Source organism: Manis pentadactyla, chromosome 1 (assembly GCF_030020395.1).
Source record: "Manis pentadactyla isolate mManPen7 chromosome 1, mManPen7.hap1, whole genome shotgun sequence".
Lineage (NCBI taxonomy): Eukaryota > Metazoa > Chordata > Mammalia > Pholidota > Manidae > Manis > Manis pentadactyla.
Genome location: NC_080019.1, coordinates 137,972,596 through 137,991,859, shown reverse-complemented (window position 1 = coordinate 137,991,859; position 19,264 = coordinate 137,972,596). Strand labels below are relative to the sequence as shown.

The following is a 19,264-nucleotide window of genomic DNA, read 5'->3' as shown; positions in this document are numbered from 1 at the left end:
TTAGCCTTAAACCAAATGACTGGTATATATAGGCATGTTCTTCAAGGCTATGAACTTCAGTTCACAATTCTGTCATTTTATTTCACTCACCAAATTATTTTTGACTGACTCCATTTCCTAATACCATATGTATAAATGATGATAAATGGCTTGGAAAAACCAAAAAGCCAAAAGCACTCATATTCTTTGACCCAATGATTCAGCTCCTGTGAATTTATCCTATGGAGATAATGTAAAAAACAAAAGCACCAAAATAAGCATATGCATGAACATGCTCAAAGCACTATTTCAGGGGGAAAATACTTCTACATGTATGCTGTTCTATATTCATTATATGGCATATTTTGTAGCTACTGAAATTATGTAAAGGGGTACTATACTGTTATATAATATAAGCAAAAGACAATATTTGAAGTGCTGTTTGTATCTGCTTACCTCTCAGTGCAATGCTATACAGTGTTCTTCACCTATCTTGTGAAGTGCTCACACTCAGGTCTCCAATAATTTCCTAATTGTTAAATTCTGTGCCACTGTCAACCTGTTTTTTTGGTTGACTTCAACAAGAAACAAAGTGAACTCCCTCTTCTCTATAATCACCCTCCATTCCTCCACTCCTCCCCTACCACATGTACTTCACTCACACTTCACATACACCTTGCTCCTCTTCTTACATTCCTTTGTCAGAAATTTGTGGGTCCTCCCTTTTCTCCTCATATTCTCTCCTAAGTATCTGTGGAAACCCTGAGTTCCTCTTTGTCTCCTGCACTAAGCTGCCTCACTTCAGGCCCTCATGATCTCTCTAAACTACTGCAATTGTCTTCTTATTCATCTCTCTGCTTCCAGTTCCTCTGCAGCCTAATTCATCCTTGCCTTTCCACCATGTGCTCTTTTTGGAAATATATTTCTCCTCATGCCATTTTCTCTTGAAAAATCAGTGACTCGTTCAAAGGCAGGTAAGTTCAAATAGCTTGTATAGCATGAAGAACTTCCTTGTATCTCTTTCTCAACATCCTTTTTTCTCATTTTTATGTGCAATATCCTGTGATCCCTCTTACACTGAACTAACTACTTACATCTCTCCTAGATCTTGCACATACTGGAAAACTTGCCTGTAATCTCTTTTCTCACCTCATTTGCTCCACTCACTCACCGATGACTCCTTTTACAATTCTAGCACACTCTTCACATACTTTTAATTTAACTATTTACATGTGCATCTCTTCCATTATATTATGACCTCTCCTGGTCAGGCAGTATGTCATATACATTTTTGTAGTCCCAACTATATTACAGCACCTACTATTTTTGAGAAACATTAAATATTTCTTAAATAAATGAATATGTGAAAGACATGAAACTTTGTATATGAGGGCAAAGACTAGAAGTAAATATGAGAAAATGAAAACAGTTTTGATAACTATCCTATTTTAAGTTACTTTTATTTAAAAATTACAATAAATAAAGATCTTTAAAACCCAAAGTAAATGCCTACTATAAATTTCCACTGATGAGTGAATGCTGATTAGCAATACTCTCATTTCTTTTTTTAACCAGTAACTTGTGTATATACTAGTACAAAACAGTAGAGGTTTTCTAAGAAAACTTTTGGGCCAAATATATTTACTATATAAAGAATGATTGGCCCAAAGTCACAATATTCAAAATAATTCAAGGTACTAGAATCATGGGGGTTTTTCTTACATAAAATAGACAGGCAATTTCCAAAATGTTAGCTTAAGGTTTTCATCCTAAGTAGCAAGCTTTGTAAGTTCATATACACAATTCTGTTCATATGCAGAATACAAAATTACAAATGGGAATGAAATACTCATCAAACATCAAATACTAACAGAATCCAGGAAATATTTTGCATTTCCAATTATGCTATATCACTTTACATATCCCAAGCCCCCTAGCAGATAAAACAACTTCTTGTGGCAGAGAATAAAACATCATGCTTTCTTAAATTTTATGTACACACACACACACACACACACACACATATATATAAAGTAAAGAAGAGCAGCAAGAATGTGCCATCAGAAATACTCTTTCCAATCCCCTATGATTAGTTTCCAATCCTCTACTGATACTACTTTCCATAAGAATACCCTTTGCCTTTTATCATTAACAGTTAGTTGTTACAAAAAGTTAAAAAAAAATAAAAACTTCTATTACTACTGAAACATAAAATCATACAGAAGGAACCTAAATATTTTAAATATTTTTTATTACTTACTGGAAATATTGTAAGATAGCAGCAAGTCCCCTCCATACTGGATGAAATTCTCCCAGCATAGCCTGAGAAGCTTAGAAGTATAATGACTATAGAGATCATCTAGTTCAGTGCTTCTAAACTTTTGCAAATCCCGTCACATAGAAAATGGTAATATTTAGGCAGGATAATGTCATTTCAACTATTGCAAAATTTTGAATGACTGTAGAAAAAAAATTTCAGACTTTAAGAAAATTCTGCCCCAGATACTTTATTTACAGAAATCATCTAATTAGTAACGAGTTCCGGCCCATAGCATTTTAAATACTACACTTGATTTGAAAATATGAGGATTTGAGCAGCCTTGGTCCAGCCTGCCATCACTGACTTGGAAAATGTGCATAGCTGCACCTCCCATCACCTAAAACATCTTTGAGCTTCAACTTCTGTCCCTCTTTGAGCTTTCTGCCTCTTTCTCCCTCCCGCCTCTGATAAAGGGCCAGGCTCAGACCCTGGATTCTCTTTCCTCAGTACCCTCTCCAGATCCCTCTGTGCCCTGCTGGAAACTGTCCCCTGCAGCAGCTTTCCTGGCATCAGAGCTGTTAGGTTAGGGCTTCTGGCCCTCTCTCGAGTCTAACCTCACCTTGGTATGTTTAGGAAGTGTATCCTTCCTTTTAATTTGGCCTCGGGAAGATGGCAGCTCTGTCGGTCCCTGCTCGTCTTTAACTCGTACAGCCTTCCCTTTGATCTTATTTCTGCTCCGTTTTCCTCGTCTTTGCTGTTGGTAAAGTGCTTCGTCATCGCAACTTTCAGATGAACTCGATGGGGTCTGCGCCCCACAGCCCTGCTCCCAGAGCTCTTCGGTGGCGCCATCCACATCCTCCAAGACCGGAGGGGGGCGATAGTTAGATACATGGTCGACTCGGATGGTTCTTCCCCTGATCTTAATTCCATTAAAATTGTCGACAGCCAAAATTGTACTCCTCTGATTTTCATAGCAGATAAAACAGAATCCTTTTGACTTTCCTGACTTCCTATCCCGCACGAGATTAATGTTGACAATCTCCCCGTACTGGGAGAATACACACAGGATATCTCCCTCGGTCAGTTCACACGGAAGCCCTCCCACAAAGATCCAGGCACTGTCCTTGTACACAGAGTGCCATGATGCCTTAGCTGGGACGCTTGTTTCAGCCTCCCACTCATTCAGCTTGCTAATCAGTCTCACCGTGGTTAACGGGTTCATCTCCACGGGCTGTGCGCCGCAGAACGGCGCTCCTCTGGCAGCACGTGCTCACTTCCCGCGGAAGTGAGGCAGGAGGGCGTTGCTTCCGGAGGAGACCTTCAGTGTGCACTTCCTTCCCCGCACCTCCTCTGCTGCCCAGTAAGTTTCCCCATTCGCCATGCAGAAGTGTGTTACTGCTCACTAGTTTGAAACCTTATCTAGTCCAATTACAAAATGGGATGACTAGGCTGAAACAAAGGCTTCTGTTCTGAAATGTCTGATCATGGAAGTTGTCGTTTTTGTTTTGGTTTGGTTTTTTTTCCTCATAATAAATCACCTGGAGACCCTATAAAGTACTAGTTTCACTTTGGCCTAATTATGAAAAGTAAATATTTGATATGTTATGTGGCAGGGACTTAGACTGAGGTTTACTTAATAGGTACTCATTGTATTAGGGTTCTCTGGAGAAACAGAACCAATAGGATATAGATAGATGACAGATAAGATAGACATATACCTATCTATGTATAAACAGATTTATTATAAGGAATTGACTCATGTGATTACAGAAGCTGAGAAGTCCCAAGATGTGCAGTCAGCAACCTGGAGACCCAGGACAGCCAATGGTGTAGTTGATAGAGTGGCTCCAGTCTGAAAGGTGGCAAGCCCAAGACACAAGAAGAGCCGATTTTTAGTTCCAGTCAAAGGCCATACCAGACTGATGTCCCAACTCAAAGCAGTCAGGCAGGAACAGCTCCTTCTGACGGGAGGACGAATTAGTCTTTTTGTGCTATTTGGCTTCCAGCTGATTGGATGAGGGCCATCCACGTTAGGGAGGCTCTACCTCCACATTTGCTTTACTCAGTCTACCAATTCAAATGTTACTCTCATCCAAAAACACCCTCACAGACACACCAAAAAATGTTAGACAAAATATCTGGGCACCTTGTAGCCTTCTCAAGTTGACACAAACAATTAACTATCATACACAACATTTTTCAGAGTCCCCAAGCCAGTGATAATTCTGCTTTGCCTTTTCATACATATATCATTGTTGTAAAATGTGATCATTTGTTCTAAAAAATGGCAGTTATGCAACACACATTTGTGAATATAGCCTAAAATGGCAATGAATAACCAATACCTACTAACATATGCAATGACTCCAGTGCACAGCTCTGGTGGCATTTTGCAGAGCCTTAGTTTGATTTCATTTCTCAAAACAAGCCACACAATTTCTGTGAAACTACTGCTATTTCTTGAACCTGTAAGTCTATAAGAACTGCAATTTTTTTCCCAAAGGTGTGCTTCACTGGGTTTTTCAAGTTATATGATGGTAGTCCCACTTGAAAGCTCCATGAAATAGTCAGTTAGGTGTAATGCTCATATTCAACGTCATATGTTCTACCTGTTAGATTTGAAATTTGGAAAATAACTGTACATTTGTCATCCTGGCTTTGTTATTTTATCTCTATCATTATTGCCAGCAAAAATGAAAGGACTCTAACGTGGCACATAATAATTAGAGACGTTGAATAAGTCTTAGAAGCCCCTTCATGCCTCTATCACAGAAAATATACCTCTACAGTTGTTCATTTTGACCCATTATTAAATGTCATCTTAAAGGTAGAATATATGTATTTCCTAGTGAATAAGTGGGCTTCTTGATTTATTTTACTTTTGAAAGATGGACTAGTGGCATATGCTTCAGTGAGATGTTATCATGGATATAGATGATAAAATATAGCCCTGTGTATTAGAAAAGGTATTTGAAAATACTCAGCTGTATTTTCTCTAGGAGCTTAGAGAATTTACCTGAAGTCTTTTCCATCATAAGCATCTAGGTTACTCAGTACTCTTGAGGTCATGTGGGAATCAGGAAGTGGAAGTCAACTTCCAGCTATAAATCTGAAAGGCATTTAGATGGAGGAACATAAAAGGAAAAACGTCCTCTCCAGCATTAATATTAGTTGTATCATCATCAACAACAACACAAGTTGGAAGTATCTCATTGAAAAAGTAATGGAAAAAGGCTTTGAAAAACTTAGCTAAATAGGAATGTGTAGCTATCCATACAGATTCCCTCTTTCTCTAAAAAGTCCACGTCACAAATAAGCCATTTTAGGCATAGCAGGTCCAGTGCCTAGGGCCCAGTACTTTTAGAGTATTGTGGGAATGTCTTAATTATTTAAAACCAGAACCAAAAAAGTTTATATCGAAAAATATGTTTTACTATATAATAATCTTTATTTCAATAAAATCATGAAATATAACTTTTAATAATTTGTTAAGAGATGATGAGGCCCATGAAAACAAAAGTACCTACAGCCCAGCAAAGTCATAATATGGCCCTACTCCCAAATGCCATGTTTACAGTATGTAGCCCTGCCTCCCTGGCCGTAGCTGATTGAAATAGGGATAAATACTTGACCTACCTTTATCAGGCCTATCAGATTCTGATTATGAGTTTAAAATTGAGATTTAAACTTACTAGTAAGTATTTGTTAGTTTGTGGGGACCTGTACCCTTGTAGGCTCTGGTGCAGTCATATGTGCAAAAAAATGCAAGAGAAGAACAAGAGGGGATGTAGCCTGTGAGACAGGGAGAATGACACTTGGATCTGCTGCCTGAATTCTGGTGCCCTCTGGTCTCTGTATACTGAAGGCTGGTTGTCCAGGCTTTCCTGGATTCCATGAAGTTCCCAGTACTCTTTCTTAAATTCTATTTTCTGGCTAAGCTGTTTTAAATTATTTCCTACTATTTTGAATTGAAGAGTATTATATTAGTTTGCTAGGGATGCTATAACACCATACCAGGCTTAAACAAAAGAAATGTATGGTCTCACAGTTCTGGGGATTAGAAGTCTGAAATGACATTATCAGGTTTCTTTCTGAGGGCCTTGAGGGAAAGCTACGTTCCACACCACTCCCTTTGGCTTCTAGATAACTATCTTCTCTCGATACCCTTTCATATGTCTTTTCTTGATGTATGTCTATGTCCAGATTTCCTGTTCTTACAATAGTCATAATGGATTAGGGCCCACCCTAATAAGCTCACTTTCATTTGATTATCTCTGTAAAGACCCTATCTCTAAGTAAAGGTCACATTCTGAGGTACTCAGGGTTAAATGTGTAACACAGGAATTTGGGGGGACACAATTCAACCTATAACAAGTACCATCAAGATGGTAACTGTGAATTAAATTGTAGAATGCCCATGTATTATTGCCATTGATTTTTTAATACACATTTCTTCCATTTCTATTGAATTTTAATTTTAAAAGTTGCTTTACATGTTTTCTCCTCCTTTTCCTAAACTTGGCTCCCATAAGCTGAATTTTGTTTATAAATCACTTAAGGTCTTAAATTTTCAAAGCATGATACAATATCCCACAAAAGAAAAGAACACAGAATGGAGAATCAAACTGCCTGAGTTCTCGGCCTACCTCTGCCACTATAGTGCAGTTGTAGGCAAGCTATTTAAACTCTTTGAGTCTCAGTCTCTACAACTATAAAGTAAAACTACAAAGAGTACCCTGCTCTTTGAGGTGTTATGAAGATTAAATTAATTGATATATGTAAAGCGCTCAGCATAGAGCAAGTGCCATCAAACAACTTGTCATTATTGTAGAGACTGAGCCCTTGTTTACACACTGTTCTTCTGCCATGAAGTTTACTATTTAAGATGGTCATAAGGCAAACCTCAGGTGCTGACTGCCTTCTTTGGGTAGGAGTTGGCAGCACAGACTTAAGACCAGCTTGGTTCAGTTCTGCCACTTACTTCCCCAGGACCACAGAGTGCGTTATTTCCTTTTCCTCACCTGTGAAATGCAGATAATAATGTACCTACTGTAAGGAGTTTGCTGTCATAAGTGAATGAGTTAATTCATGTAAAGCATTCAGTACATACCACGTGCACCCTTAAATTAGTTATCATCATCATTAGGTGAATTAACCAGATGGCAATCCCTGACACTGACCAGAGCAACCAGAGCCATAGCACTGGCCCTGCTGAAGCTCATGGTCAGACCAGTGCCGAACCCCAGGCTGGAGCACTCACTGCCTTTTCAGCGACTGTCTACTTTCTTGAAATTTACAGTCAGGACAAAAACCCTAATTTGAGTGTGCTTTGCCTATGTATAAGTAGTTTCTTTTCTGGTTTGTTTCAAGTTTAAATTTTTAAAAATATTTTGACAGCAATGCTTGAGGACCATTAATCCTGAAATTGTCATTTTAATTGTGAGTTAAAGAACACATATAACTTCCATATAAGATATAAATAACCAAATGCTATGCAATTAATAATTTTTGGACCACTGTTCCCAAAGAACAGGAGGAAAATGATGTACAAAACATGTATTAATACTTTTACAGTATATAGAGATACTTGAAATTTGTTGACTTTCCTTTGGGGAAAGGAATTGAATTTTCTTACTAATTATAAGAAAACTAATTTCCCTAATGTAGAGAGAAATCAATAGAATTTATAGATATTTGATAGTGACTTGACTGCTTTCTTGGAAGTCTCTATATATGTGACATAAAGAAAACAATTAGGGTGGAAAATATGCAAAACAAGCTCATCTTTATTTGCATTTCAGAGTGAGCAAATTGACAATGCATTATTACTTTACTGATATAGTGCAAGCAAGAAATTTAGTCACAGCTCTGATAATAGAGATCGTTTTGGAATTTTATACTTGTATAATTGGGGACGTCCAATACATAGAAGTAACAACATTTCCCATAATGGTGCTAATTACTGCACAGTACTCATAACCTTTAGAGCACTGAGCTTAATTCAAAACAAAAATAACAGATGGTGTTTCAAGAAAACAAGCCTTTGTATAGCTTTCTTTTTCTTTTCATGTGCAACTGTTAGAGAAAGCCATGTTGGAAGTTCATTGAGACCTAAATGTATTTTGTTTTCTATTCTGCATTCGGCATATTTCATTCCAATAAAAATATAGCTAAATTAATTTTGACTGAAAAAAAAGAATGTTATACTGATTAAATATCATATTCAAAAATATATTCTATTTATCTTGCAAAAGTTCCACTCTGTGATAAGATAAAAGAATAAACTTTTCAAATATATGTTGTATTTCAGATTGTGATTTATGATTTAATGCTCTATATTTGCTTTTGGAAGTTGACCTCTTTGGGAGAGTTCAGACTAGAGCAAATGGAAATACTGGCTAGGGCTTGAAACAAGTGACATTTTCCTACATCCATTTGTACCATTTTCTGCAAACAAATGAACAAAACCTGGGTAAATCTATAACAATAACTGAGAGACTTGCAGGCAGATACACATATAGAGGATCTCTCAAGGAGGTGACACCATGATTTATAACAATCTTGTTTAAATATATTCCTCCTGAGTGTGACAACTCTACCTACTGAGTTTTGAAAAAAGCTGCTGATGAAATTGTGTGATTTTTAGTCACTTCCCATATGACAGAGTAGACAATTTTTCAACAGATGGCCATCTATATGGCTGCTGTCATCTGGATGAGTACTAAGCATTCCCATTCCTGATCTAAATCTCAGCTCAACAACCACCACCATTATGCTTCCCTGCACATCTGTCTTTATACCTACTCTTTGCCTTCCATTTATTCTTCTGTACTTTTACAAAACTATTCACCTACTCCAACTAGAGTTGGAAAATTGGAAAGCAGTTTATAAGTGACTGAATTAAACAGCCCAATCCCAATTTTTGGAAAAGGACTGAAATCAAATTTTACTATATAATATATGGAACCCAGTTACAGTGGACCAATGTAGGATGGCCCACACTATGTGAATATTATTTGTATTAGCTATTGCTGCCTAACTTACCATCCAGAGAGATTCCCCATCCTCTCAATAAAATAGCTGCATTCATTTTAATCATCAACACCCTCAGGTACAAATTATGTGAACTTCTTGCCCTAATTTTGCTATTATATAGCTAGTTTTAGAGAAGATGTGATAATTTGATTTACTGCAACATGCTCAATTAAAGAAAAAAACTTGATCAATGATGGTTGTTTTTTACAGTCCAGTCTAGTGATATCTCTTTGGATTGATTCAGATTTGGTCATACTTGAAAATGACCTATTTAGATTCTCCCTTGCCTAGCTATTCTGAGTCTCTGCTGAAAATAATTTGTGATCACCTACGCTATGGTCTGACCATTAGGATTGCCTTGTAAGTGAGTTGACCTCTTCCTGAGCCATTTGGATGAGTCTAAAGCAGTCTTGAATTAAATGGTCTTTATGCTATTAATGTCATGCTACACATAAGTTCCAGTGTATAGCGTAAGGCCTAATACAAATATACGAAGATCTCACCTTAGCTGTGACCTCCCCTCCTTGATACTATTCTTAGAATCTCACAAAAAAACTCAAGAATTAATTCATTTCTCATATTAGAATATATGGGCCAGGATTTGGCCCATGTGATTGGACTGAAGATGAAGTTTTCACTAAACCATGAACTCTACTTGGCATTAGCAATGACATTTTTTCAAAATGAATCACATCATGAAAGTCATTGGTCTGCTCTCCACATCAGTATAAATTCTTGCTGAGTCTAGGGATTTATGTTTGCAGTTTGGCCTTCCTTTTCATTACTAGAGAGCTTTAATTTCTTCTCATTACTTGGAATTCTCTCATTTTCTTTCTCTATTTTCAATCTCTGCATATATTACACACCTGTATTTGTCTTTGATAATGGAAAAAAAGACTCATCACTTTCAATGCTCACTCGACATATCTTCATTATCTGGGGAATATCTTCACCAAAATATATTAAAATGTCACTGGAGAAAAATGAATGCATATAGAATGTATGAATATTGCTAGGCTAGATCTGTATCTCTAGCTCATTAGTCAGCATAGAGTCTCCTGGCTGAATGCCGATATTTCAAGCCCAGCAAAAAAAGCAAGCAACAAATAGATTCAAGAAAATCAGGCACAAATAGAAAGGGTCTTCTCTCTGTGTTAATGTTCTGTCAGTTATTTATCAATTCGTGTCTTTCCTTAATCAGTTTTTTTTTTGCATCAGAGTCAAGCACACTCCATTTATTCCTTCACTCCACAAATATTTATTGTGTACCTTCTATGTGCCAGGAGCTACTATAGACACTGAGAACAAAGAATGAACAAAACCAGTAAAGTCCCTGCTTTCATAAAGTTTACATTTTAGTGGAAGACTAAAGGCAATAAACAAATCAATATACAGTATGTCAAGTAGGTGGTAAGAGCTAAGGAGAAAAAAATAATAGGACAAGGTAAGAGCTAGAATGTGCCCTGGAGACAGTGGGGATGCTATTTTGTCTAGTTGAAATTTGAGTGGAGACTTAAAAGGAAAATAAAGAAGCAGGTCACATGAGTATCTGGGGAAAAGAGTGTACCAGGCAGAAGATGAAATGCATAATAAAGTCCTTTGTAAATATGATTGATCAAGAGTAACTTACCGGAGACATCTACTCCCAAGCAATGAACAGGTCAGAATTATGAATCCTTTAAACTATTCATTTTCTTAGAAGTTTTGCAAAAGTCCTCTGATGATATTGTTCACTTAACATTTACTCATACTTTTTAAACTCTTAGAAGTTTTCATTACAAAATTAAGACTTGAAACTAAACTTCACCTCCTTAAGGTTGTTCATATTTTTTTATCAATAGAGAATAAATTAGCAAGGTTTTATTGTACTGCATAGTTCTTTGGTGACTTGCCTAGAAAATTTTCTGCAAGTTTCCACACTGAGATTATAGGGAGCACAAGTATTTTGACCAGATGTCTTCCTTCTTATTTAGGAGCTTAGATTTCAAGTGACACTTATGTATTTTTATATAAACATATACAGTATATTTTTATACTGCTGCTTTTCATAGCAGTATGAATGTTTTCTATAACAAGATACCATGATCTTTGAAAGTGAATGCAAATCCCTGTCTCACAGGCAGTCTCCAAAGGCAATCTGATAAATGCATTTAAATGTTTGAACGTAAACAGTGAGAGCAAGAGAAAAAGAGTACTTACTAAATGGAGTAGAAAACCAAATGGATGGAGTGCAAGCTATTTTATTCTTTGAAGGAAATGAAATGCCTCATTTTTATTTATTTTCTTTAGTATCTATACCCATTAAACGATTCAATTAATGTTTGATGTTTAGACAACAACTACTATACTCCTTTTCTCTTTGACCATGAGACTAGCAGGAAGATAAAGATAAAAGCAAAGATACCTAAAGGTTCACAGATACCTGAATTCGAATTGATAGAGGGCAAACAAGACATAGCACTTTCATCACTGAGGTTAAGCTGCCTTTTACCCTAATAAAGTCTCAACTTCAACATTGATTTTTCTCTAAAAATAAACAACTTATTTGGAGTAACAGCAGATAAATTTACACCCCATAAAAATCATGTAGGATGCTGATTCCTTAAAGTTTGTCCCAAGACAAAGAAATATTGACCAAGAACAGTAGGAAATTCCTGTCCAAAATAATGTGAGCAGTTCAAAATTTTATTTTTATATTTTGCCTTTATTCTTAGTACCACCTATAAAGAGCTTAGTAATCAGTCACTCTTTGTTATTTATCTTCTCAATATTTACATGTATAAAATAGTGAAGAAAAAAATAATCACTTTTAATGACTAAAACAAAGAGGGCTTAGATAAAATTTTTAGAAGCTGGTGAATTACTGAAGCAATTAAACAGATAATTCCTGAAAAATTCACAGATATGGTTGAAATAAATACCATGTTGTTAGACTCTATGCTTATGTATTTCAGATAATCACCTTGATTCCCTCTTTACTCTTCACAGAGGGACACAAGCTAAGTAATTTGTGTAACATATATTACCTATATGCTGCTCTCAGTACCATCACCTGTTTAATCAACATTTATGCTTAGTTGACTTTTCTTAATTAAAAAAGGACAATTATCTTAGCCATTAATTTATGATGTAAAAGTATAAGCTTCTACCTTGCCAAACATATAACGAGCCCTTTCAAATTACTATGTAATTCCACTTGACTGATTTTTAGTGACAACATGGTATAGTGACCTGAAAAGGGATAAGTGTCATACTAACATATAACTATGTGTCAGATAATCTTGTGAAAAAATTAAAATACACTACTATATCTTTGCTATATAATGAAAACTCTGTTAAAAGTAAGACAAGGAATAAATGGAAACAAGGAGAAAATATAATAGGTTAGGTCACTGCTGTCACGAAAAGTGGGGTCCCACCAGATTTGGAGTCAACTGAAATTTATTGAATGCTTAGTATGTACCAATCACTATGTTAAGTTCTTTCATCCATCTTTAGCTCATTTTCTTTCATCAATCCTGTAAGAATGGTTTTTCTTATCCCCATTTTACATATGAAATAAAAAGTTTCAAAGAAGAAACTCTAGAATATACAACTTGGTGAGAAACTGGAACATAAGTCAGATTTTTTATGTCTTTTATGTACTTCCTACATCACATAATGGTTTAAAAATAAATACATATAACTTAAAAACCTAATTAGTTCAATTACCCAGGGGCTTAAAAATACATAACATATGGTATATTTAATACACAAGGCCTCACTGATAGTAGATATGAGGCTTTCAGAAATTATGTCTTGCATAGCGGAGCAGGACAATCTTGGAAGCAGAGGTGGATAGTAGCAGTAATGGGATTGTGGTAAAGAGATCCAGAATATACCACTGTGAAGAACCTTTCCCTGAATTCCCTTTATTTGCCCAAAGGCAGAGCCTTCCAAAAGAATTCGACCATCATAAAACTCTTATTCAGGAGAGTTTTATGGCCATAAAGAAGATGGAAAAAGAACACTTGCACGTATATAAACAAACATTATCACAACCTTTTCTTAACCATTTGCTCCTTTAAGAACATACTTTTCTTCCTTAAAGAAACTATTTTTCCGAGAATTTTCTTTTCCCCTTTTAATTAGATGTATAAGCCCCTACCTTTAGCCATTAGTGAGCCTCTTCTTTTGTGTGCTCCATATGAGTAAACTTTTCTTTTTCTCTTCTAATTTGTCTTTTGTTAGTTTAATGTACAGGACCCCTGTCCCATAATCTAAGTGGGTAGAATAAAATTTTTTTCCTCCCCGACAGTTGAGTGATGAGGATGAGATGGTTGGGACTCATCCTCTCTGGAGGCTGCAGCTGAGATCTTGGAACCTCTGGCCAAGCTGGAGAAGGTAAATTTCCTTACCAGTTAGACTCCTGGATCTCTGCTCAGGGCCCAGTTGAGCAACAGCAGTTAAGAACTCTCTTTGTCTTTTCTTTCCAAGATTTAGGTTTTAGTAGGAAAAAACACAAGAAGGAATTAGTACTTTGAGCACTTTGACTTTTGGTTTGAGTACTCTTGTTACAGATCCTTGTCTGCGCTGGTGCCAGCAATCAGATTGGAAGGCCCTGAGATCTTACAGCTGGCTGGCCAGAAAAGTAAGTAGCCTGGATTTACAGTTGGCATCCTACAGACCATTGCCAGCTCTCAAGTTTGATCATCTAAGTCTCTGCCTTGCTCTTCGACTCTCCAAGAGCAACTCTGGATCATATGGGCTGCATCTTCTGAATCTTTTTGGGCAATGTCTCCTGGGTCCATGGTTGTGACACAAGGCTTACTGGTTTTGAGACATTTTGGACCAGTTATACCTTTGGAAACCCTAAATTATCAATGGCCAGATGATGTATACTTCGATTTGAAAAAGCTTTTATGTTTAAAAGGACTTTTAGAGAGCAGAGAGATCTCTTCCTAAATAAATGTCCTATTGGTACCTATACAAGGATCATATTGAAAGAAAGATAAAAGTACTATGGCTAACCTAAAATATGCCCTTGACAGAGTTAAAGAGAAGAAATCAAATTTAGAACAAAAATTTAAATCCAAACCCACCATAAGCCCTCTCACCAACAGTTATACTATAGTTAAACAAGCTAGATGGCCCCTGAAAAAATAAACCCTCCTCATCAAGATAATAAATGGTCAGATTCTCTTTCAGGCCCTTCTATAAATGATCAAAAGTTGGTCAAGTTGGAGGCTGATATTCAGGGCCTGATGGGAACTATTTTCAAGCCTTCCTTCCAAATGCTACTTGAGCTAAAATGGAACTATGTACTTAGAAGGAGGAAATGTATCCTAACGCCTTTGTCAAATGATTTATATAAACATTCCAAAGTCACACAGCTCTAAATCCAAGAGCCTCAGAACACATAATTTTTTTTATTTCTGCTTCAGTTGGAAATCTTCCTAATGTTAAAAAAAAAAAACTCAAAATAATGTTGGATGGGCAGGTCAGCCCCTAAGTGTTATCGTTGAGGTTGCCACCCAATTCTTTGAAAACAACTTGCAAGAAAACAATAAAAATAAGGAATTAAAATAAATAATTTTCACTATATAAATTGGGTCTTTGCAGAGACACAAATAGAACTTCTGGGGTGACAAAGCCTACTCATCTTTCTTACCAACCATGAAACCTTCCCCATTCATCTGAGTACTTAAAGATTCTGTAAAAAAAAAAAAAAAAAAAAAAACAGACCTTGGAAAAAGGACCATCCTGCACTTACGAGAAGGAAAACATAAATAATAATTGCCTGAGCCTCAGTCTCCTCTCCTATGGGCCTTCTCAACCAGGCTGCAGTCTTGGCTCTATAAAAACTGCAGATTCCCAACACAAAGAATTTCCTCTGCTCCCTCCATGCTTATTTAAAAAATGACAACCATAAGTGCTTATTATATTAAGTATTCCTAAAATTCTCAGAAATATAGAAGCTAACATAAATGTTTTTCAAGTGCACATGGTTTGGAAAAATCTTTAAATAAGACTAGTTTGGTATTACTGGTTTAACAAAAATGACTTGTCTTTAGTGCTAATTACATATAGAAATGCAATTTTTATTCTACCTAGGTTTACTAGTCAAGTAAGCTCATGTCATATCTATTAGAAGCTTAAGATTATAAAATTTATGGATTTGGTTTTAATCAAATTGAGTCATTGTTCTGACAGACTTAATTTCAACAGTAATTGTGTTCTATACTATAGCTGCTAAGAAGTAGTTTCCAAAATCTTTGTGGTAAATTGAAACAAAGTTACATTAAGTTAAATGATTAATATTCATTGTCTACAACATTTCTGAATAAGATAAAACACTGAAACATTAATTACTAAACATAAGTTTATCTACCTTTGGCTTCTTAATATTACAGAGAGATAAAAATTATCAATAAAAATGTTCTTTTTGCTGCATTGAAAAATTGTACTATAAAGAAACACATGCCTGTAGAAATTATGAAATGGTGTATTCATAAACTTGCCAATCTACAACAGAATGCTGGTTTGTGATAGATAGTTAACATTGTCCACTTCCTCTTTTTCTCTAGAAATTAAGGATACTAGGAGTTAAAAATTTTAATCAATAAATGTATATGAAACTAGTAGGAATAATATTAATGAAGTGAAAAAAAAAAGCTCTATGCAAGGTAGTCAAAGCATGTAGAATGTTTTTATTAAGGAAAAAAGGAGAGTAGTCTTGTCCTAAAGTAATTATTTAGAGGTTTTTAAAAGATTGTTTCCAGGATGAGAAAGAGGAAAATGAAGAATAAAAAGCTAAGGGGATATAGGAAATTATAAAGGGTTGGCGGAAAAGAAATAGGAGAGAGAAGAGAGTGAAAGAGATTACTTCATGGGTCAACCTCACTAAGATTGAATGGATTTATTATAAGTTTTTAAAATGAACTTTAATATCTAACCCACCTAGGAAACAAAGATTCTGTGTCTTATCAAAATAATTTCCTGGGCTTTATTGTTACCTTTCTCATGTCCTCAATTATTATGTCAAATCTTATGGAGCTCTCTCACTGTTAAAAGAACTCATTGCTTGCCTGTTTGTTTGTTTATGATCATGTTACCTCCTGTATTTACTTTTAAAGTCTTTTATTATCAGTTTGGTTTTGAATAGATAACTGTTATTTCATAATGATCTGTGATCCTGTTTAAGTCAAAAGAATTCAAGCTTTTGACATGTTCAATGACTTCCCAAAATCAAATTATTAATGAAGCCTTCTTAACCTTAAATTGACTTTGAGTTATCCCAGAGGCCCCTGGAAAATCTCAAAGGATTTGTTCTTTCACCTCCTAAAAAGAGATGTTAAACTAAATAGGTTTATTTGATATGCAAAATTGCATGGGAATCTTTGCCAAATAAGTAGAAATACTTAATCTTCGTAGGTTATATTTGTATGTGTATATGCTTGTAACTACCAGAGGGAAAATGTGTTCCCAGCCCAGGGCAAATAAACCTTTGAAGCCAAAATCAGGCAAAGGGAAAAATAACATGGGAGAAACTTGTTTGTTGCTCACAAGAAGTGCCTACTCCTGCTCACCTGTGTTTCTCTCCTTCCTGGCTGGGAAGAACGCAAAAAAACCTCTCTGGTCCATGCTCAACTCTCCACCCCCACTTGTAATCACCTACTGATATGGACATGGACTACTTCTCTCCATCCCTTGGAAACACCTATTGATATGAGATGCACTAAGGCCAGGTGAGAGAGATTCTGGAGATATTGTAATTTTACCCACAATATTATTAATATAAGTACTTCAGACATTAAATAAAGTTCCTAGAAATTTGATGATGTCCTTGCTGTCTATGATATATCTTAGTATAATGCTATCAGTCATAACAGCTATTGTCTTAACACTGGTGTCAGAAACAAACACTCGTAACAAAAACAATCAAATTTCCATTAAGCTATCTATACACAACAATTTAACAGATTATATACCTTTGTAAATAAAATGAAGCATTTATCTTTTCTTGTTACCTCATCCCTCCAGAATTCAGAAACTCTGGCAATATTATTGTTTGTGTAAGTTCAATACGAATACCCTGTAACAAGACATAATTAGAAGTACTGGTTATTTACCAAGGCTTTGGCTGTGATATCATATTTGAGAATGATGTGTATAAAATCAGACATGAGAAAGTTTTAAGGAATTGGGTTGACTTTTTGAAGCCAATGCTTACAAAGCTCTCTTGTAAAAACTGGACTTGCATCTGGTTTATAGGATTACAAGCTTTACAGGTGAGTAAGGAGGATAAGGAGGATCACTTCCTGAGAAGCTCAGGAAACAGGACATTTTGGGGACCCCAAGAAGGGATGAATTCATCCAAAAATATAGACACAGCAAGTGAAGTCTGATGGTAAGTTCTTGGCTTGGGTTCTTAGCCTCAAGAGGCTTTTAAAAATCCAATCTTAGATTCCTTTTAAAAATCCCAGCAAAGTAAACTTCAAAAGGTCTATGTAGTTAATTTCCATTTTTGTTCCATTTATGTAAAGGATTAGGCCAAATTTAATGATACTAGACTCCCTTTGTCAGTAATCTTACTTTGACTCTGTCATCAAAATAGAAGTGATTATAGAGAAGAAATTTATTCCAATGTTACCCCTCCTTTTGGGTAACAGATTCTAGTCCTGTTCATTATTTTTGAACTGTTTTTTTTTTTTACCTCTTTCTGAATTGTTCCTTCAATCTTGTATATTTTGTCAGCAATTACTGTTTCTATTTTTTCACGCACCTTCCTGACTTGGCATCACTGAGGACTAAGACCGCTCTTTCCCCAAAGCCCTGAAATCTGAAGCTGGATGACTTAATACAAAGTATTTATCACTGTAACAGTCGGAACCACTCAGAAATTCGCTGGGGCACCTGTATCTTCCATACTCTGATCCGGGAAACAACCATGACTGTGACACTGCCACTACCATCCTCACTCCAGCACATCAAGAGCACTGAGTGAACTTCAAAACAAAACAAAACAAAACGACAAAAACCTTGTTTTGCCAGTCTGTGCCACCTTAACCGTTTTTTTTTAAATTTACACAGAAATATCCCTCATTAAATACCTAATTGTTTGTACCATATACAGGGCTAACTTTGGTGGGTGGCCCAACCCCACCTGCACCCTGGACTCCTGAAATGAGACACAACTGTTTAACTAGACTGACCTGTTCCCAGCAGTGGGAGACTCGTTCAATGAGACATGCAACAGTCAAACAACTCAGCTTCTTATCTGTGAAACTTATAAGGAAGTTTCAGACAGGAAAAATTAAGGGATCCATTTTATGGGATATGAAGAATCTTTTTCTGAACTCTCCTTATCTTCCTAAAAGCAGAGCCTCTGCAAAGAATTCAACTATCATCAATCCTTTCTCTGGGGGAGTTTCATTGGCCATGAACATGAAGACAGAAAAGATCCCTCACACCTGCATAAACAAACATTATCACAAACTTTCTTATCTCCCATTTGTTTCCCTAAGAACCCTTTTATCTTTCCTGAAGAAACCCATTTGTTCTTTTCACTGAAGTATTTTCTCACTTCCCTTTCCCTTGTTAAGTTAGGTACAAAAGACTAAGTCCTTAACTTTAGCCATTTACCTAAGTGAATAGAGGAAAAGACAACACCGAATCCTGCAACCACAGTGGTTGAACACTTAGTTCTGCAAAAAGAATGTGCTGGCAGATTTCAAGGTCATAAATAAAAGAGGATGCCTGCTGAAAGTAGACAAAGGGATACTGAGCTGAAGACAAATGTAGAAAAGGTGAAAAGTCAATAGAAACAGGGCACTCTGGTTGATATTAAAACAAGCTTTAGACTATTACATAAATAGATATGGCAGAGTAAGGCTCAGTGAACTAAAACAAATTCTTTATCTTACATTGGCCACTGAAAAGTAAATATTGGAATAAGAAAAATTTGTGTTAGCCCAAACGCTATATATTTAGGAAATAGGATTCTCATCT

The 19,264-nt window shown here is 36.0% G+C and overlaps 2 protein-coding genes across 3 annotated transcripts in view; both read right to left on the bottom strand.

Moving 5' to 3' along the window:
* SAMSN1 (SAM domain, SH3 domain and nuclear localization signals 1) overlaps positions 1 to 19,264 on the bottom strand; it is a 419,991-nt gene that overhangs the window by 270,164 nt on the left and 130,563 nt on the right. The window lies entirely within an intron of this gene.
* On the bottom strand, positions 1,982 to 3,544 carry LOC118910404 (RNA-binding motif protein, X-linked 2-like). The gene has a single exon (XM_036881522.2). It carries the CDS (start codon positions 3,459 to 3,461, stop codon positions 2,823 to 2,825), a length of 639 nt encoding a protein of 212 aa, XP_036737417.2. The 5' UTR covers positions 3,462 to 3,544; the 3' UTR covers positions 1,982 to 2,822.